Below are 17,269 nucleotides of genomic sequence, written 5' to 3' on the forward strand. Positions count from 1 at the left end.
GGGTGGGGATATATTTCTAGAGGCTTGTGACAAATGGAAGTATTTTGTAGTCAACAGAGCAAAGATATTTTCCATCCTATTTTTCCCTCATCTTTTCCAATCCTTATCCTCTTGTCCACATTTCCAGTATCTTTTCCAACCAGGAAAAAAAAAATTGGAAGAACATTTTCTCCTTGTCCATGTCCCTCTGGTTCTATCACAGAACTCAAGGGGCAAAAAGCATACCTCTCCTCTGATGCCACCCTGAATCAAGCAAACTTTACAAAGCAGATGCTGAGCTGAATTTTTGTTCTGATCATTTTTGTTTTCCTGAACCAGCTGACTTTTCAGTTCAAACACTCCCACCTTGGAATAGGGGTATAATCTTGCACAAGAATTGAGATTGAACCTCAAAGGCTAAAGTACAAGTCCTTTGTATATTTTCTTTGTAGAATGGGATTGTTTCCTGAAGCCATTTCCAGTTTTCTTTTTTCTTTTATCCATGTATGCAATGTTTGTCTGCCCAATTAGTCTCATTCTTTATTCTCGCCCTTTTGAAATTTCCCTTCCATGTGTTTTCATCCTAATATGCCATGAAAGCACCTACTTGGTTGGACAATCAGACTACCAAGAGGATGCTTCTACCCTACAACAATCTGATCAGCCCCACGAGCTACTATACTGGCTGGAAACACAGAGAACATGACAGAAAGGAGGGCCTCAGTGTCTTGTACCACATGACAGGCCACATCAGAGGTGGGGGACCTGTTCTCTGGTCCTCACCTGCTGCCTCCGTCACATCCTGAAGGCTCTCGGGTTCCCCGGCTCCAGGGCCCAGCTGCACTAAGTCCACAACGTCCTCTGGCTCGGAGGGACCAGAAGTGCTCTCTTCCAGAGACCGTGGAGAGTGGCACTGAGCATCACCATCACACAGCACCTGTTCCTCAAAGTCGTCTTCCAGGGAATCAATCGTCTCTTCAAAAAACAGGAGGACATCCTTTTCCTCATGTGTGAGGTACTTCAGGCTTTCATCATCCTGTACAAAAGGTTTGGACATGAGGAATAAAAGCAACAGTGGTTTCACTGAAGGGAAAACACCCCACAACAATGTAGGGATCAATACAGAGCCTGGGGTGGAATTCATGGCACCATCCAATTTCCCGTCTGGGGAGAGTGCACCATCCAGGCAACCCTGCTGGCGCACCTCTGCCTGTGTGTCCCTCACCGTTCGACTTGCATGAGAAAGAAGTCTGTCCAAAAGGTGGAGCAGATTACGGATCTTAGACACTTTTTTTTTTTTTTTTTCTTTTTGTGGTATGCGGGCCTCTCACTGTTGTGGCCTCCCCCGTTGCGGAGCACAGGCTCCGGATGCACAGGCCCAGCGGCCATGGCTCACGGGCCCAGCCGCTCCGTGGCATATGGGATCCTCCCAGACCGGGGCACGAACCCGTGTCCCCTGCATCGGCAGGCGGACTCTCAACCACTGCGCCACCAGGGAGGCCCTTTAGACACTTTTGTTCCTCGTGAGTCAATGACAAGAAAGCAATTCTTCAGTATCTCCTTGGAAGAGGTCTTTTCAACTTACTGCTGACAGATATGCTTGGTTTCCCCATAATAGCAATGGGGGGATCTTTAGTTAAAGACAGTGGAGTGAACTCACGTATTTATCTCCTCTCCCTCCAGAAACCTCACTAAAACAAAAATGGGCTTTATCTGTTTTTAAAGATACAAGTCACAAAAACAAATATCCTAGGAAATGAGGTGATAGCAACAGCATTTGGGAAGGTAGACAGCAGAAGGACAGGTGGTGACTGACTCAGAGAATCCAAGAACGGTGAATCTTAGTCAGCAGCTGGGGGTGGGGCCGGAATCGACCTGCTGTGGCGTGGAGAGCCCTCACAAGGCTCAGCACAGCGTCGGGGAGGTGCTGGGCAGTTCTGGAAGTCTGGCTAAGATGACATTGAAAAGAGCAGAACTGGACGAGAGTCTCTTTCAGAAGCAATCAGGTCACCCAGGCAGAAAACTAGATGTTTATTCTTTTTTTTTTTTTCTTTTTAATATTAAGGGTGAGTAGTGGTTTTTTGTGTTTTTTTTAAATTTATTTATTTATTTATTTATTTATTTTGGACTGTGTTGGGTCTTCATTTCTGTGCGAGGGCTTTCTCTAGTTGTGGCAAGTGGGGGCCACTTTTCATCGCAGTGCGCGGGCCTCTCACTATCGCGGCCTCTTGTTGCGGAGCACAGGCTCCAGACGCGCAGGCTCAGTAGTTGTGGCTCACGGGCTTAGTTGCTCCGTGGCATGTGGGATCCTCCCAGACCAGGGCTCGAACCTGTGTCCCCTGCATTAGCAGGCAGATTCTCAACCACTGCGCCACCAGGGAAGCCCTAGATGTTTATTCTTAAAGAAGGTAAAGCCGGGGGGCATCAAGCCAAGTTCATGGTAAAGAACCGTTCTGAAAACTGGGAGTCAGGGAATCAAACTGACCCTCTGGACAGAGGATTGGAAGGGTCTTCTCTGGGGAAGTGAATGGTCCAAGAGCCAAGAGGTGGACACCTTGGGCTCCCCAGGGAAACAGCTCAGCAAGATCACTCTACCAGTGAAATCACCGTCAACAAACCCCAGCACAGAATTCTTAATCAGTTTCTTAACATTCTACTCTTAAGTGTGTTCATATAGCTAATGATCACCAAGCAGCTGAGAAAAACCTTTAACATGAAAGACACATCAAAACAAGAAGGAAAAAAAGGCAACTTACAAGAAACAAACTATGCAGAATGGTAAAAATTCCAAAAAGATGATCATGAACATCCTCAGAGGGATCAGAGAGACTGAAACCATAAACAAGAATCTGATGCTATTTTTAAAAACTAGAAGACAGAAAAGAGCTCTTAGAAATTAAAACTATGACAGAAAAAAAAAATGAAATAGAAGCCTAGAGATAAAGTAGAGAAACCGGAAAAGTACAACAAAAAGTCAAAAAATATTTTTAAGCAGAAAACTAGAGAATACGAGTGGGAGGGCCAACATCTGAATAATGTGTTCCAGAAAGAGGAATGAGGAAAAATAGAGGAGAAGAAATGATCAAAGTAAACAAGTAAAATTATTCAAGGAAATGTCCTTAAACAGAAGGATGTGAGCTTCCAGATCAAAGGGTTGTGAGAATAACCTGATGAACAGGAATAAAACAGACCTATGCCAGGGCCCATCAATTGAAATTTCAGCCATGGGAGACGAGGCGAGATACTAAAAGCTTCCCAGAGTGGAAAACGGGTCACATAACAAAACATCAGGAGTCAGAACAGCAACAGACTTCTCAGCAGCAGCTTTGGAAGCCAGAAGACAATGTTGTGATTCCTTTAAAATTCCAGATGAATTCAGAACTAGAATTTGTACATAATCAAGTTAAAGTTAGAGTAGAATAATGGTGTGTGTTTTTTAAATTTTATTTATTTAATTTATTTATTTTTGTCTGCGTTGGGTCCTCGTTGCTGCTTTCTCTAGTTGTGGCGAGTGGGGCCTACTCTTCGTCGCAGTGTGTGGTCTTCTCATTACAGTGGTTTCTCTTGTTGCAGAGCACGGGCTCTAGGCGCGCGGGCTTCAGTAGTTGTGGCGCACGGGCTCAGTTGCTCTGTGGCATTGGGATCTTCCTGGACCAGGGCTCGAACTTGTGTCCCCTGCATTGGCAGGTGGATTCTTAACCACTGCACCACCAGGGAAGTCCCAATAATGGTGTTTTTAAGACACACAAGGTCTAACCAGCAGATCTCCCATGCGTGCCTTTCTCAGGAAGCTACTGCAGGGGGGGTGGAGGTAGGGCTGTTCCCCTAGACAAGGGAGGAACCAAGAAGAAAAACCTGGGAGCCAGAATATAGGAGAGAATGAGAGAAAGCAGAGGGAACCCCAGGATAACAGTGCTGTCCCCATGATGTCAGCTGTGCAGTGAACAACCAGCCTAGTTCAGAGCAAGTCATGGGGCCACACAGAACATGAACAAAGCAAGCAAATAAAACCAAAGCAATTATCAACCACAGGAAAAACTAAAGTTATGAGACAAAGCATGTATCTGTGAGTCAGTTCCTCTATAGCAACACACACACACACACCCACAGGTATACTAATTATACCAGTATTTATGGTAGCAAGAAAATGAGAAACCACCTAAAATGTCCAACAATAAAGGTATGGTTGAACAAATCAGGGCACATTCACAGATGGAATATTATACAGCCATTTTAAATGGTTTTTTCAAAAGAATATAATGTTAAGTGAAAAAAAATGCAGATAAGCAAGATTGCCTCAATTTAAATATCAATATATGCATACTTCATATATCCACAAATACAAAAAGTACTGAAAGGATAAAATGTCAATAGTGGGGGAAAATGAAGGTAAATAACAAACAGGAATGAGTTAAAAGTTGTTGCCTCCAGTGAGTTGGAAATGGGGGGAGGGGTACAAGTAAGACTAATGCTTTTTATAAACCTTATAAAAGTATTTGAGTCTTTATGATGAAAATAAATTTTGATAAAACGACAGGAAAAAATATAGTGGAAGCAAAGGTGACTAAGAGTTGGTCCATGTGGTATAGAATAATGCACTTCATACCGTGATCTGAGAGGTCTTCAAATGCCCACCTATCCAGGCCCATCACAGAGCCTGCAGTGTCCAGAGGTTTAGAGACTTTTCTTCAGTTTCAGGCACAGTATATACTTGTTTGGGGGATGATTAGCACAAGAACACATGCAAATTTCTCAAACTAGCTTGGCCATGTTAGCTGAATCCTAAAGGAAGTCCACTCAGGAAAAGGGGACTGTCCATGGCATGGGTTCAGTAAACAGGAATAACAGAATATTGCTGGGGAGAGATACCTACAGCATGACTTAGGTAGCAAAACAGAACACTGCTGGGAAGAGAAGCAATATATACCTATATACAACTGCTGGGTCATAAGATACGTGTCTGCTTTGGTAGACATAGCCTAACAGTTCTCCCAAGCGGCTGGACCAACACACACTGGTTGGTGCATGGCCCTGCATGTGGTAGCATCTCCTTCTGATATTCAGTACATTCCCAAGAAGACAGCAGTGTTGAGATTTTTTTCCTCATAATACTTAACTGGCTGTTTGGAGATCCTCTTATGAAGTGCCTGTTCAAGTCTTTTGCCTATTTTTCTATCAAGTTGTCTTTAAAGAAATAATTTGTAGGAGTTCTTTTATGCATACTTGATACAAATCCTTTGTGGGTGTATTTATTGCAAATATTTTTTCCTCTCCAGTGGCTTGCTTTCTCTCTCTGTTAATGGGGGTCTTCTGGTGACTAGTCCTCAATTTTAGTGTAGTACAATGTATCAGTCTTTTCTTTAGAGCTTTTTGTGTCCTATTTAAGACACCACTACCTACTCCATGGTCATGAAGACGTTCACCTGCTTTTATTTATTCTAAAAGCATGGTTGTTTTTAAACTTCCATATTTGTGCTACAATTCATCGGAATGAACTTTTGTGTATGGTGTGAGGTCACAATTCGCTGTTTCCTACACCGATACCCAACTGTTCCAGCAAAACCGCTTGAAAAGACTATTGTTTCGGGACTTCCCTGGTGGCGCAGTGGTTAAGGATCTGCCTGTTAATGCAGGGGAGACAGGTTCAAGCCCTGGTCCAGGAAGATCCCACATGCCTCGGAGCAACTAAGCCTGTGCGCCGCAACTACTGAGCCTGCGCTCTAGAGCCCACGAACCACAACTACTGAGTCCATGTGCCACAACTACTGAAGCCCACACGCCTAGAGCCCATGCTCTGCAACAAGAGAAGCCACCGCAATGAGAAGCCCGCACACCACAATGAAGAGTAGCTCCTGCTCACCGCAACTAGAGAAAAGCCCATGCGCAGCAATGAAGACCCAATGCAGCCAAATAAATTAAAAAAAGAAAAAAAAAAAAGACTATCGTTTCCCCACTGCAGGTCCCCTTGGTTGTAAATCAGGTGACAGGTCATGAGTCCATCTGTTTCTAGATTCTCTTTTCTGTTCATTTGTCTACTTGTCTGTTTGTACAATGATAAAATACTGTTTTAATTATAACATTATAGTTTGTCTCGAGTTTGAAGCCCTCCTGTTTTGCTGTTCTTGTTTAAGTTTGTGCTGGCCCTTTTTATTTCCAGTATCAGCTGGTCAGTTTCCATATACACATAAATATACACACACACCCATGCTGGGATTTTTTTTTTAATTATTTATTTATTTATTTATTTATTATTTTTGGCTGTGTTGGGTCTTCGTTTCTTTGCGAGGGCTTTCTCTAGTTGCGGCGAGCAGGGGCCACTCTTCATCACGGTTCGCGGGCCTCTCACTATCGCGGCCTCTCCTGTTGCGGAGCACAGGCTCCAGACGCACAGGCTCAGTAGTTGTGGCTTACGGGTCCAGTTGCTCCGTGGCATGTGGGATCTTCCCAGACCAGGGCTCGAACCCGTGTCCCCTGCATTGGCAGGCAGATTCTCAACCACTGCGCCACCAGGGAAGCCCCCATGCTGGGATTTTGATTGGACTTCATGGAAGTTCTTCAAATTGAGTAGAACTGATGCCTTACAATATTTTTTCTATCCGTATGGTGTACTTATTTAGATTAGTGGCTCTTAAAGTGCGGTCCTTCACCCAGCAGTGGCCGCAGCACCCGCGAACGTGTTAGAAATACAAATCCCTGGGCCCCACCTCAGATCTACTGAATCAGAAACCTTAAGGGGTTGGGCCTTCGATCTCTTTCAACAGACCCTCTGTGTAATACTGATTAACTAACGTTTGATATGCCTTGATCCGGTTCTTTATTTTCTCTCAATAATATCTTGTAATTTCCAGTGTAGAGATTTTTACAGATTTTGTTCTCTCTCCTCTTAGGTATTTGATGTTTTGTGGTGCTATTAGAAATGGCATCACTTTGAACATTTTCTAAATGTTTCCGGTCTATAGAAATACAAGATATACTGACCTTGGGCCTCCCTGGTGGCGCAGTGGTTGAGAGTCCGCCTGCCGATGCAGGGGATACGGGTTCGTGCCCCGGTCTGGGAGGGTCCCATATGCCGCGGAGCGGCTGGGCCTGTGAGCCATGGCCGCTGAGCCTGCGCATCCGGAGCCTGTGCTCCGCAACGGGAGAGGCCACGACAGTGAGAGGCCCGCATACTGCAAAAAAAAAAAAAAAAAAAAGAAGAGGGCTTCCCTGGTGGCGCAGTGGTTGAGAGTCCGCCTGCCGATGCAGGGGACACGGGTTCGTGCCCCGATCCCGGAAGATCCCACATGCCGCGGAGCGGCTGGGCCCGCGAGCCATGGCCGCGGAGCCTGTGTGTCCGGAGCCTGTGCTCCGCAACGGGAGAGGCCACAGCAGTGAGAGGCCCGCGTACAGCAAAAAAAAAAAAAAAAAAGATATACTGACCTTGAAATAAGCAACTTTAACAAATTTGCTGCACAGTACTAACAGTTTATCTGTAGGTGCTTTTCAGTCTTCTATATAAACAGTGGTGTCTATAAATGAGAGGTTTTTATTTCCTCCTTTCCATTCCTCATGCCTTTCATTTTCTTCATTCTGCCTTATCGTACCACCAGGGTCCTCCAGTTAGCTGAACAGAAGTGGCATCTTCATCTTGTTCCCAATGTTGGGGAGAAAGCTTTCAATATTCCACCATTAAGTACAGTGTTTGCTATAGGTTTTTAAAAGATGATCTTCATCAGATTAAGAAAGCTCTCTTCTATTCCTAGTTTGCTAAGTGTGTTTGTCTTTAAAATAATGAATGGGTTTTGAACTCTGTCAAAGGCTTTTTCTTCATTTATTGCAGTGGTTCTCAGCTGAGGATGATTTTACCCTCCCTGGGGCATTTGACAATGTCTGGAGACAATTTTAGTTGTCACAATTTTCTCATTTATTCTGTTAATGTACTGAAGTAAGGTGATTGATTTTCAACTATTAAACCAACCTTGCATTCTTGGAATAAGTCCAACTTGGTTGTGATGTTATTAGCCTTTTTATACAACACTGAATCTGATTTGCTAACATTTTGTTTAGAATTTTTGCATATATATCCACAAGACAGATTATAATTTTCCTTTCATTATAATCAGATTTTGTATGGATTTCCTTTTTTAAGTTTGAACTTAGGAAACAGTGTGCCCTTAGATTTTAGTTCATGGCCTATCTTTCTGTTCCACTTCTTTTGAGATTGGGTGGGGCTGGCGGGGGGAACAGAGTGATTTTAAGGAAAATTTTTCTCCAGTTCAAATTGTAACAGTTTCGTATTAACTAGATCTCTGTAAGTTTATCAGTTTACGTATCTAGCATTTGTGTAGCCCATAAGAACTTCAATGTTTCCCTCTAATAAGAGGATCCGTGTGAAGGCACATTAGAAGAGTAGCAGGATACTACAGGGGAAAATGGGCACAAGGCGTTCCTTATTTAATACTTTTTATTGAGCACTGAACCAAAGAAGAGAGGAATAGGTTTTAACAAAAGAACCAGGGTTAAAATCTTGTAAATCCTTCATGTCTACAGAATATATGACTAATGCGTTTACACTTTATTCTGAGAATTCCAGGACTGGCCCTACCTACCTTTTAAATTTATTTATTTATTTACTTACTTTTGGCTGTGTTGGGTCCTCGTTGCTGTGCACAGGCTTTCTCTAGTTGCGGCAAGCGGGGGCCACCCTACTTACCTTTTAAATGTCACTCCTACTCCTCTCCCCTTTATACTCTATAGCAGGGCTGGTAAACTTTTTCTGTAAAGGGCCAGATAGTAAATATTTGGGGCTTTGCAGTCTTAATGGTGGCAACTATTCAACTCTGTCAACGCAGTGTGAAAGTTACAGGTGATATATAAATGAATGAGCTTATTAGCTTTGTTACAATAAAACTTTATTTACAAATCAGGCGGGGGGCCACATTTAGTCCAGAGTGGGGTTTGCTAATTCTTGCCCTATAATCAAATCAAATCACTTGCTATTTCCTAGACCTGTTTCTCTGTCAGCAATGCCCATGACTGCACAGCCACATCTCACCTGTCCTTCCTGGTCACCACACCTCCAGCCTACCCCCATAGCACCCACTGAATCATGCATTCAAATATTTGAGCATCTAGTAAGCATCGGGCAATGTATATACGAGGGTGTAAATAATGTTCTTGCTGTCTGGTTTAGCCCATCTAATGAGGGCTTCAGACAAGAAAGTAGACAAAATGGCTATGACAAGGTGACTATGGCGAGTTAGAGAAACATAGTATGAAACATACTATGAAACATAGTATGAAAGAAGTGGGCGAGAGTTAAACAAAAAGGGACCAGGGGTAGTTAGATATGTATTTTGGAGAGATCACATTGGCTATAGTGTGGAAAATAGGAAACAGTATGGACAACTGAATATGGAAACAATTTAGACAAAAGTTAAGTCACCTAAAGTAGAGCCATGGTGATGGGAACAGAGAGAAGCAGATGGAGTTGAGGGTTATTTAACAGGAAGAATCGACTCTTTGTATAAAATTCTATTTTTTACTGTACTTGTTCATCACTCATGCATTTCACCTTTGCTGGACTTTATATGTAGAGGAAAGAGCCATGTCTGAGGCATCTGTGAACTCTGCACAGAGCTGACAATTTGTCTCATGTCCAGGATGCAGTCACTGTAACCTCAGTGTCAGCTGCCTCCTCCCCACGTAGGTCTGTCTTGGCCCTCTGGCCACCAGAACACGAAACTTTCATAAAAAATCCAGCGATGCTACTCGTTTTGTGATTTTTCTAGACTTATTGCGGGTTGGCGGGTGGCGCAGAGCATCCTGCCTCCTCTCTCCTCCTCTTTCCTCTTAATCTAGCCTGAGTCTTGCTAGATTACCCCACGCCCATCATTCAGCACACACCACACCAACCCTGCTCCTCCCAGAGTCACCCTAAGACATTTCGCATTTTTCTTCTCTCTGTGCAGAGAAGTTCAGCTCGGTGATTCAACCACCATCACGACAAAAACCCTGCAAGTCTAAAATGAGTAGGGCTCTTAGCATGACAAAGATCCCCCTAGTTAATAATTACAACCACCACGAATGTTGTTAGGGTGACGTGATAATGGTAACAACCGGAACCAAAAAAGTCTTAGCCCCAACTATTTGTTGAATTAAACGTCTTGGGGAAATAAATTAATGCTCTCTACCCTTTTCCTCCTACTTTGACATTCCCAACTCAGTGTTTCAATAGGGGTATTTCCAAGATTTTAGATAATCTGTTGATACTTTGGCTGGGTATAATGATTTCTCTTTGGTTAGACAGACAGTAGAATTAAATAGGCAACTGACCTGTAACACACCGTCAGCTTAAGACACACTCCCATTTCCCAATTAAGTGAGCGGCAAAAGTGAGAATGGGGTATATAAACCCCGCACGTCCAATCCAACCTCAAAGCAAGGAGTCCCAACATAAGATTTCACTTGGAAAATAAGCTTAGAAAGGGAAGCTCCTATTCAACCATTTTATGTTGTGCAACAAACTGCAGGACTCACGGGCTCACAGATGCAACGAGGAGATTAGTCAGTCCAGCTCCTTCACCTGAAGGTGTGAAAACCGGGTGCAGAGGCAATGTAATGACTTTCCAAGGGTCGCACAACTATTTTGTAGAGCGGCCAAGGCCAGAACCAGTTCTCTGCTTGCTTTCTGTTCTGTTCTACTTATTTCCCTTTCTTTTTATAAATTTATTTATTTATTTTTGTCTGCATTGGGTCTTCATTGCTGCGCATGGGCTTTCTCTAGTTGCAGTGAGCAGGGGCTTCTACTCTTCGTTGCGGTGCGTGGGCTTCTCATTGCGGTGGCTCCTCTTGTTGTGGAGCACGGGCTCTAGGCGCTCAGGCTTCAGTAGTTGTGGCACATGGGCTCAGTAGTTGTGATGCATGGGCTTAGTTGCTCTGCGGCATGTGGGATCTTCCCAGGCCAGGGCTTGAACCCATGTCCTCTGCATTGGCCAACGGATTCTTAACCACTGCTCCACCAGGGAAGTCCCCATAAATCAGTTTTGTTTTGTTTTGTTTTTGCGGTACGTGGGCCTCTCACTGTTGTGGCCTCTCCCGTTGCGGAGCACAGGCTCCAGACGCGCAGGCTCAGCGGCCATGGCTCACAGGCCCAGCCGCTCCGCGGCATGTGGGAACCTCCTGGACTGGGGCACGAACCCGTGTCCCCTGCATCAGTAGGCAGACTCTCAACCACTGCGCCACCAGGGAAGCCCCCCATAAATCAGTTTTAACCAGGCTGGTCAGCGATCAGAGCCCCAGGTCCTGGCAGACTCAGATTCTTGCATCGTCAACTATCCAAGGTGTCTCTCGAGCGTTAGAGGCTGGAGGACAGGCTGGGTGACTTGTTCGTGATCAGCCTGGCCTTGAGTCTTGACCTAAGGGGCAGGGCTAAACACGCCGTGGACTCTGTTGCCTAATTCCCCAAACAAGAAGCTGCCCTCCAAATGAACCCAGACTCTGCCTGTACCTAGGAGAGAAAAGGAAGCAGAAACAGAGAAAAGCTGCAGTGCCAAGGGCTGGTGAGCCAGGAATTCAGGGCCAGAAAAGGGGCACGTGGCCCTTGGCTGAGAGAGTTCTGTCTACACCTCTATTCCCAGGAGATGCTGCCGCTGCCTCTCTCAGGCAGGGACGATAAAGAGGAAGACGTGGGCCTCGGGGAAGCGGCAGGGCCTGAAGGGCAAGGCAGCGAGCACAGGCACGTCTATGGAGCCAGCAAGCAGATGAGAGGTTGCCCAGGGCCTAGGGCAGTTGGAGGGAAGCGGGGAGTGACTGCTAGTGGGCACGGGTTTCTTTTGGGTGATGAAGATATTCTAAATTTGGTTGTGATGATGGTTGCACATCTCTGTGAATCTACTAAAAACCACTGAATGGCATACTGTAATGGGTGAGCCACAGGGTATGTGAATTACATCTCATAAAGCTGTTACAATACATTTAAGAAAAAAAAGCAAGGCAGTGGCCCAGTGGCCCCACGTGAGGAGGGAAGAGAGCTGGTGCCCTGGCCGGGGTGGTCCCTGCTTGACCACTGGTGCTATTGGATGAGAGATTTGCTAACTAAGTTCCCAAAGAACTAAGTAGAGAGGAAATGAGGATAAGAAAACATAGCAGCTTTCTTGGAAAGGGGTGAATGGAAGAGAACGAACACTTGTCCCTATTATTTGGAAGGTAGTAGGCTGACAGCAGAAAAAAAATTTTTAATTCCTTTCTATCAATGAAGTTTTTAATGTGCCAATTTGGGATGTGGAATAAAGGGAAGTTCTTTAAGGCTACAAATCTCCTGAAGCTAAAAGAACGGTCTAGAAAACCATCCCTCACCTGTGCTACCCCACCTACCATGCTGACTGCAGGTGATGTCTACAAGCCTCTTAGGGAAACACTTTTGCTTCAAGAACTTGGGAGTACATACATTTCTACCCTAATGTATGTATTATGATGGTGAAGAAATAATTTCTAATGTATTCAAACCAGAAAATTCAAGACGCCAAATCTACTGCCGTAACTGGCACGCACGCTGAACAAGTCTCCCATGAGGAGGAGGACAGAGTCCCGGACTGGTGCCATCTATCCTCGCCTGCAAAGATGACAGCAAAATTGTCCCTCTAGTCCCGGTGGAGCTCTGAGAGGAACATGGTCCTGGCTGGATGACCAACTCTTACGACAAATGCGACCAGCAGTGATAAAAGTCAGCGATCCTAGACATACCTATGGGAGTACAAATGTGGTACAGGAGGTTTGTTTTTAGGCAAATGGCAGAGAGGAAAAAACCTTTGTTTGTTTGGCTGAACAAAAATGTCGAGAAGGCTTAAAACACTCATAATAAAATAACCCCCACCTAAAAAAGCCACTGAATTAATTCAGTTCTTAGGCATTTTTTCCTTTTGTTTTGCTTTTCTTTTAAACAAAGAAATTGGATTTAATGGCAGATTAAGATAACAGTGGTAACTCCTTGTGAAGGAGGAAAAAAAAAAAAAAGAACCAGCAGAACTTATCTGTATCTTCAACCAAAAAAAAGAAAGAAAAAAAAATTTTTTTAATAAATTTATTTTATTTATTTATTTATTTTTGGCTGTGTTGCGTCTTCATTGCTGCTCACGGGCTTTCTCTAATTGTGGCAAGCAGGGGCTACTCTTCGTTGCAGAGAGTACTCTTCGGGCTTCTCATTGTGGTGGCTTTTCTTGTTGCAGAGCACGGGCTCCAGGCACACGGGCTTCAGTAGTTGCAGCACACAGGCTCAGTAGTTGTGGCTCGTGGCTCTAGAGCATAGGCTCAGTAGCTGTGATGCAGGGGCTTAGGTGCCCCACGGCATGTGGGATCTTCCCGGACCAGGGCTCGAACCTGTGTCCCCTGCATTGGCAGGTGGATTCTCAACCACTGTGCCACCAGGGAAGCCCAGAAAGAAAATTTAAGAAAGATTATGATGGCTAAAATAATTTCTTGAGATGAGTCAAGATATCTTAACCCCCAACTCTCCCAGGTAGGTGGCCTTGGGTATTTGTTCGGGCAGAAGGTGAGTTGATGGTCACATTCTCTTTCTACAAACACCGAAATGATCTCCCTGACACTTGAGTAAGGCTTTATTGGCTTAAAAACCCAAGGTGATAAGAGACGCCCCCCAGGAGCTGAAACACAACGTAGGGGCAGCGAGAAGAAAATAGGAATCAGCGTCTTCTGTGCTTCCGACCCCCCTGTGAATGCCACGCTTTACTTTGGCAACCTCATAAGAAAGACCATAAGTGCATGTGGCCTTTCCCACGGTTTCATTACAAGGGCTTAATTAGGGTTATTTCTAACTAGTCCCTGTTGTAATTTTTCACTATGGTTAACGTAAACCTCTACTTGTGGCCGGAAAGAGACACAGACAAGCCCGCGGGGGATGAGATATGTGAGCAGTTTTGATTACAGATGGAAAGAATCATGGCTTGGGAGGACAACGCTGGGCTCCCTGGCCGCCTTAAACTTCCCTGAACTGACGTCATAAAGCGGTCCCGACTGAGAGGGAAACGCCTTAAGCGCGTGGTGTCATGCGTGAGACCCCACATAAGCTTGTCACATGTCCCAGAGCTCCGCGTGGCTGTCGTGTCACTTAACTGTGAGTTCCCGAAAAGATTAAAACCGAGTTTTATTCCATCACCTATCCAATCTGGTATGTAGGAGGCATTTACTGCATGTTTACTGAATTGAACTCTCCTCAAAGCAGTTTAGCTTTGTTTTAAAATAGCTGCTCTGTCCAGGAAGTTTTGGGTTCAATCTGGGGAAGGAGCCAGAGCTGAAAGGACAATGTGGTTACTACTGACCAGTCTGCTTCTCCTTCCCACGCCTCTGTTCTTTGTCTTCTCCTTGAAACTGTCTGGCGACAAGCATGTCAGATTCCTAGTGTCCTGCTTAGACTTCAGGCGGAGCCAGCCATGGAGACGGCTTCGCCCCCGCTTGCTTTACCTTCTTCTTCCACGATGGACGGATGAGGCCAAACGACCTCAGAGGCTTTGGAGAAGGAAGGGGTGATCAGGAGCTGACGACCGCTGTCTGATCACAGGCTTATTATGTGGCTTGAGGGCTATAAGATTTGTCTGCTAAGGGACCAGGCAGGGTTTCAAGACAGTTCACTGAATATCAAATCTCCAAAAACAATGAATTTGGATCATTGGTTTTGCCCAAGTTAGAGACAAAAATGAATAGGAAGTACGCTTGGGGACTTGGGCTGTTTCCAATCCACCCTCAAAGTGGCACACACATTATGAAATTCCTCAATTCCTATGGGTATTAAGAGCATCCCCTCTTTTCAGCTAGTTAAATCATATTCTTTTCTGGAGGAAGCTTCAGGGTGCCTGCCGGGCAGAGCAGGCTTCAGAGCATGTGCAGAAGAAGAACCTAAGGATCCTGGCATGAGGCAGTACTGGTCCCTGGCAGTGCACCCCGGATGTTTGATGAGATGTGTGTCTGAGATATTGGCCTTAAGAGCTTAAGAATATGTCACCTTATACCCAGAGCTTCCTTTGTCACCTTAAAGAGCTATCATTTATGAATGTCTCTAAACCCTTCCTGAACCTTCTATTTTGAATCCCCATCACCTCTCGAGGTGGTAAGTTCCAGAGCTACACTACCAACTGTACCGTACTGACGATGTCCTTCTTGCAGTTCAAAGGAAAAAGAGACCCTCTTAGTCAAGTATACAAGGATTTGGCCAGTTTGCGCTTTTTTAAAAATTTTATTTATTTATTTATTTATGGCTGTGTTGGGTCTTCATTGCTGCGTGTGGGCTTTCTCTAGTTGCAGTGAGCGGGGGCTACTTTTCATCGCGGCACACAGGCTTCTCATTGTGGTGGCATCTCTTGTTGCGGAGCATGGGCTCTAGGCACGTGGGCTCAGTAGTTGCGGCATGTGTGTGGTGTGTGGGCTCAGTAGGTGTGGCTCATGGGCTCTAGAGCACAGGCTCAGTAGTTGTGGCACACAGGCTTAGTTGCTCTGAGGCATGTGGATCTTCCCGGACCAGGGATCGAACCCGTGTCCCCTACATTGGCAGGTGGATTCTTAACCACTACACCACCAGAGAAGTCCTGGCCAGTTTGTTCTAGTTCTAGCTATACATTTTGCTAGAAAATGTTCAGAGGAAGAATTCCTTACAAGAAAAACAATACATGTACACAACCACAACTAGCCTCTTGAGCGATAAAAAGTTCACATACTTCACCCTCCTAGAACAGCCTGGGTCATGATGGCAGCCATGTGGATAGCCACAACAATCCTACCTAAGCAGCTATTTTAATTTTTAACTTGTACTGGCTCAGGAGAAAGGTTTCTAAAGAGCAAAGATCTGTCATCTTCCAGGCCACACTTCAACTAGTGTTTAAAAACTTTACAATACTCTCATTTAACTTTAGGCATTAATGTTTTATCTTCTTTTTAAAAATAACCATTGCTTAAAAGAAATACACACTTCTATAAATTGGAACTATCTTTTACTTAAAGAGCCCTCCAAGGGGTGCATTTATTTAATCCCATACAATCTGGAGGCCTAAAAACACTGTTACTGACAAACCTTTTATGAGGTCAGGGAATAAAGAACAGGGAGTGGGGAAACTACTACAGTTGACTGTCGTTCTAAAGAGACAAGTCATAAAAAGGCTGAGGATTTAGAATAGAAACATATAGACCCTCCCCAAATTTAGACTCCCTTTTACCATCCCATCTTTACTGGTCAAAGAAAGAAATTCAGAAGGCTACTGATAAGAGATGGGTAGATGGGAAAGCACAGATCCAAACAGGATGACGGGGCAGGATGAAGTGGAGTTATTCTCCACCTGGGGCTAACAGGGCACGCACAGGAGCTTGTACCAGTAATTAGGAAGCACTGATTAGATGCTGGGCATTTCATCTCTATGGGTAACCCTTGAGAAAGAATTATTATCCCACTCCCCCCCCCCCTTTTAAACTAATGAAGAAAATAACTAATGAAGAAAGTGATTAAGTTACTTTTCCCAGGTTCCAGAGGGAGGCACATTTGAATTTGAACCCGGGCATGTCTCCAGTATCCTGTGTTTATTACTATTCTGAGCCGATTTTCAGGATACTGATTAGTATCAGTAAAGAAAGCAACTTGAAAAATGCATACGGATTTCTGGGAGGACTTAAGAGAAATTATATCTTGAGGAACATCCTTCTGATCTGTACTCGGCTCCACTGTGGAACCTACTTAGCCCGGCACTAAGGCTCACAAAGCCCTTCCAGCACAGGCGGCTCATAGGCACAACACTGCTCACCTCGCCCATCTTGACCTCCTGAGATTTACAAATGTAAGAGATTTATGGTCTTTTCTGTCTTTGAACCTAAAGATAATTCTCATATCTTACCAAAAAATACGTCCATGATAAAAAGTTTTATAATAAACCATTTCTCCTTGTGACTCCGGAGCTGAAACTTAGTAGACCTCCTTTCAAAGAAGAGCTTTTGCCTCTGAAGGTGAATTCCTGGGTCTGACGTCCTGACAAAGAGTCAAAACGATGCATATTCTCCAAATCTGCCAGGTGATGGAATGAACACCCCACTGCCTAGACAGACACTCTGTGAAGAGCTGTATTTATATGGTGGTCTCTTGTAAACTCCCCGAATTCATTTCACAGTCTTGCTTCTTCTAGTTCAGACACCTTATAGCTGCTCTGGTGCCTTCAGTCCCTCTAAAAGGCTCTGTTTCTTTTCTCCTACACCTTCTTGGTAGGGAGTGTGATGTGCCCCCCAGGTCACCCTGGGGATGAAGGACCTCGTCCCCCATCTG

At 44.7% G+C, this 17,269-nt stretch overlaps 1 protein-coding gene across 1 annotated transcript in view; it reads right to left on the minus strand.

Annotated features, from left to right (window-relative positions):
• The window catches only part of PROSER2 (proline and serine rich 2), a 41,177-nt gene that overhangs the window by 2,384 nt on the left and 21,524 nt on the right, over positions 1–17,269 (minus strand). The window contains exon 3 of the mRNA XM_082617709.1: positions 763–1,015. Within this exon, the coding sequence (XP_082473835.1) occupies positions 763–1,015 (253 nt within the window). The remainder of the gene's footprint in view (positions 1–762; positions 1,016–17,269) is intronic.

The sequence above is a fragment of the Mesoplodon mirus genome, assembly GCF_964341445.2.
Source record: "Mesoplodon mirus genome assembly, chromosome: 4".
NCBI lineage: Eukaryota > Metazoa > Chordata > Mammalia > Artiodactyla > Ziphiidae > Mesoplodon > Mesoplodon mirus.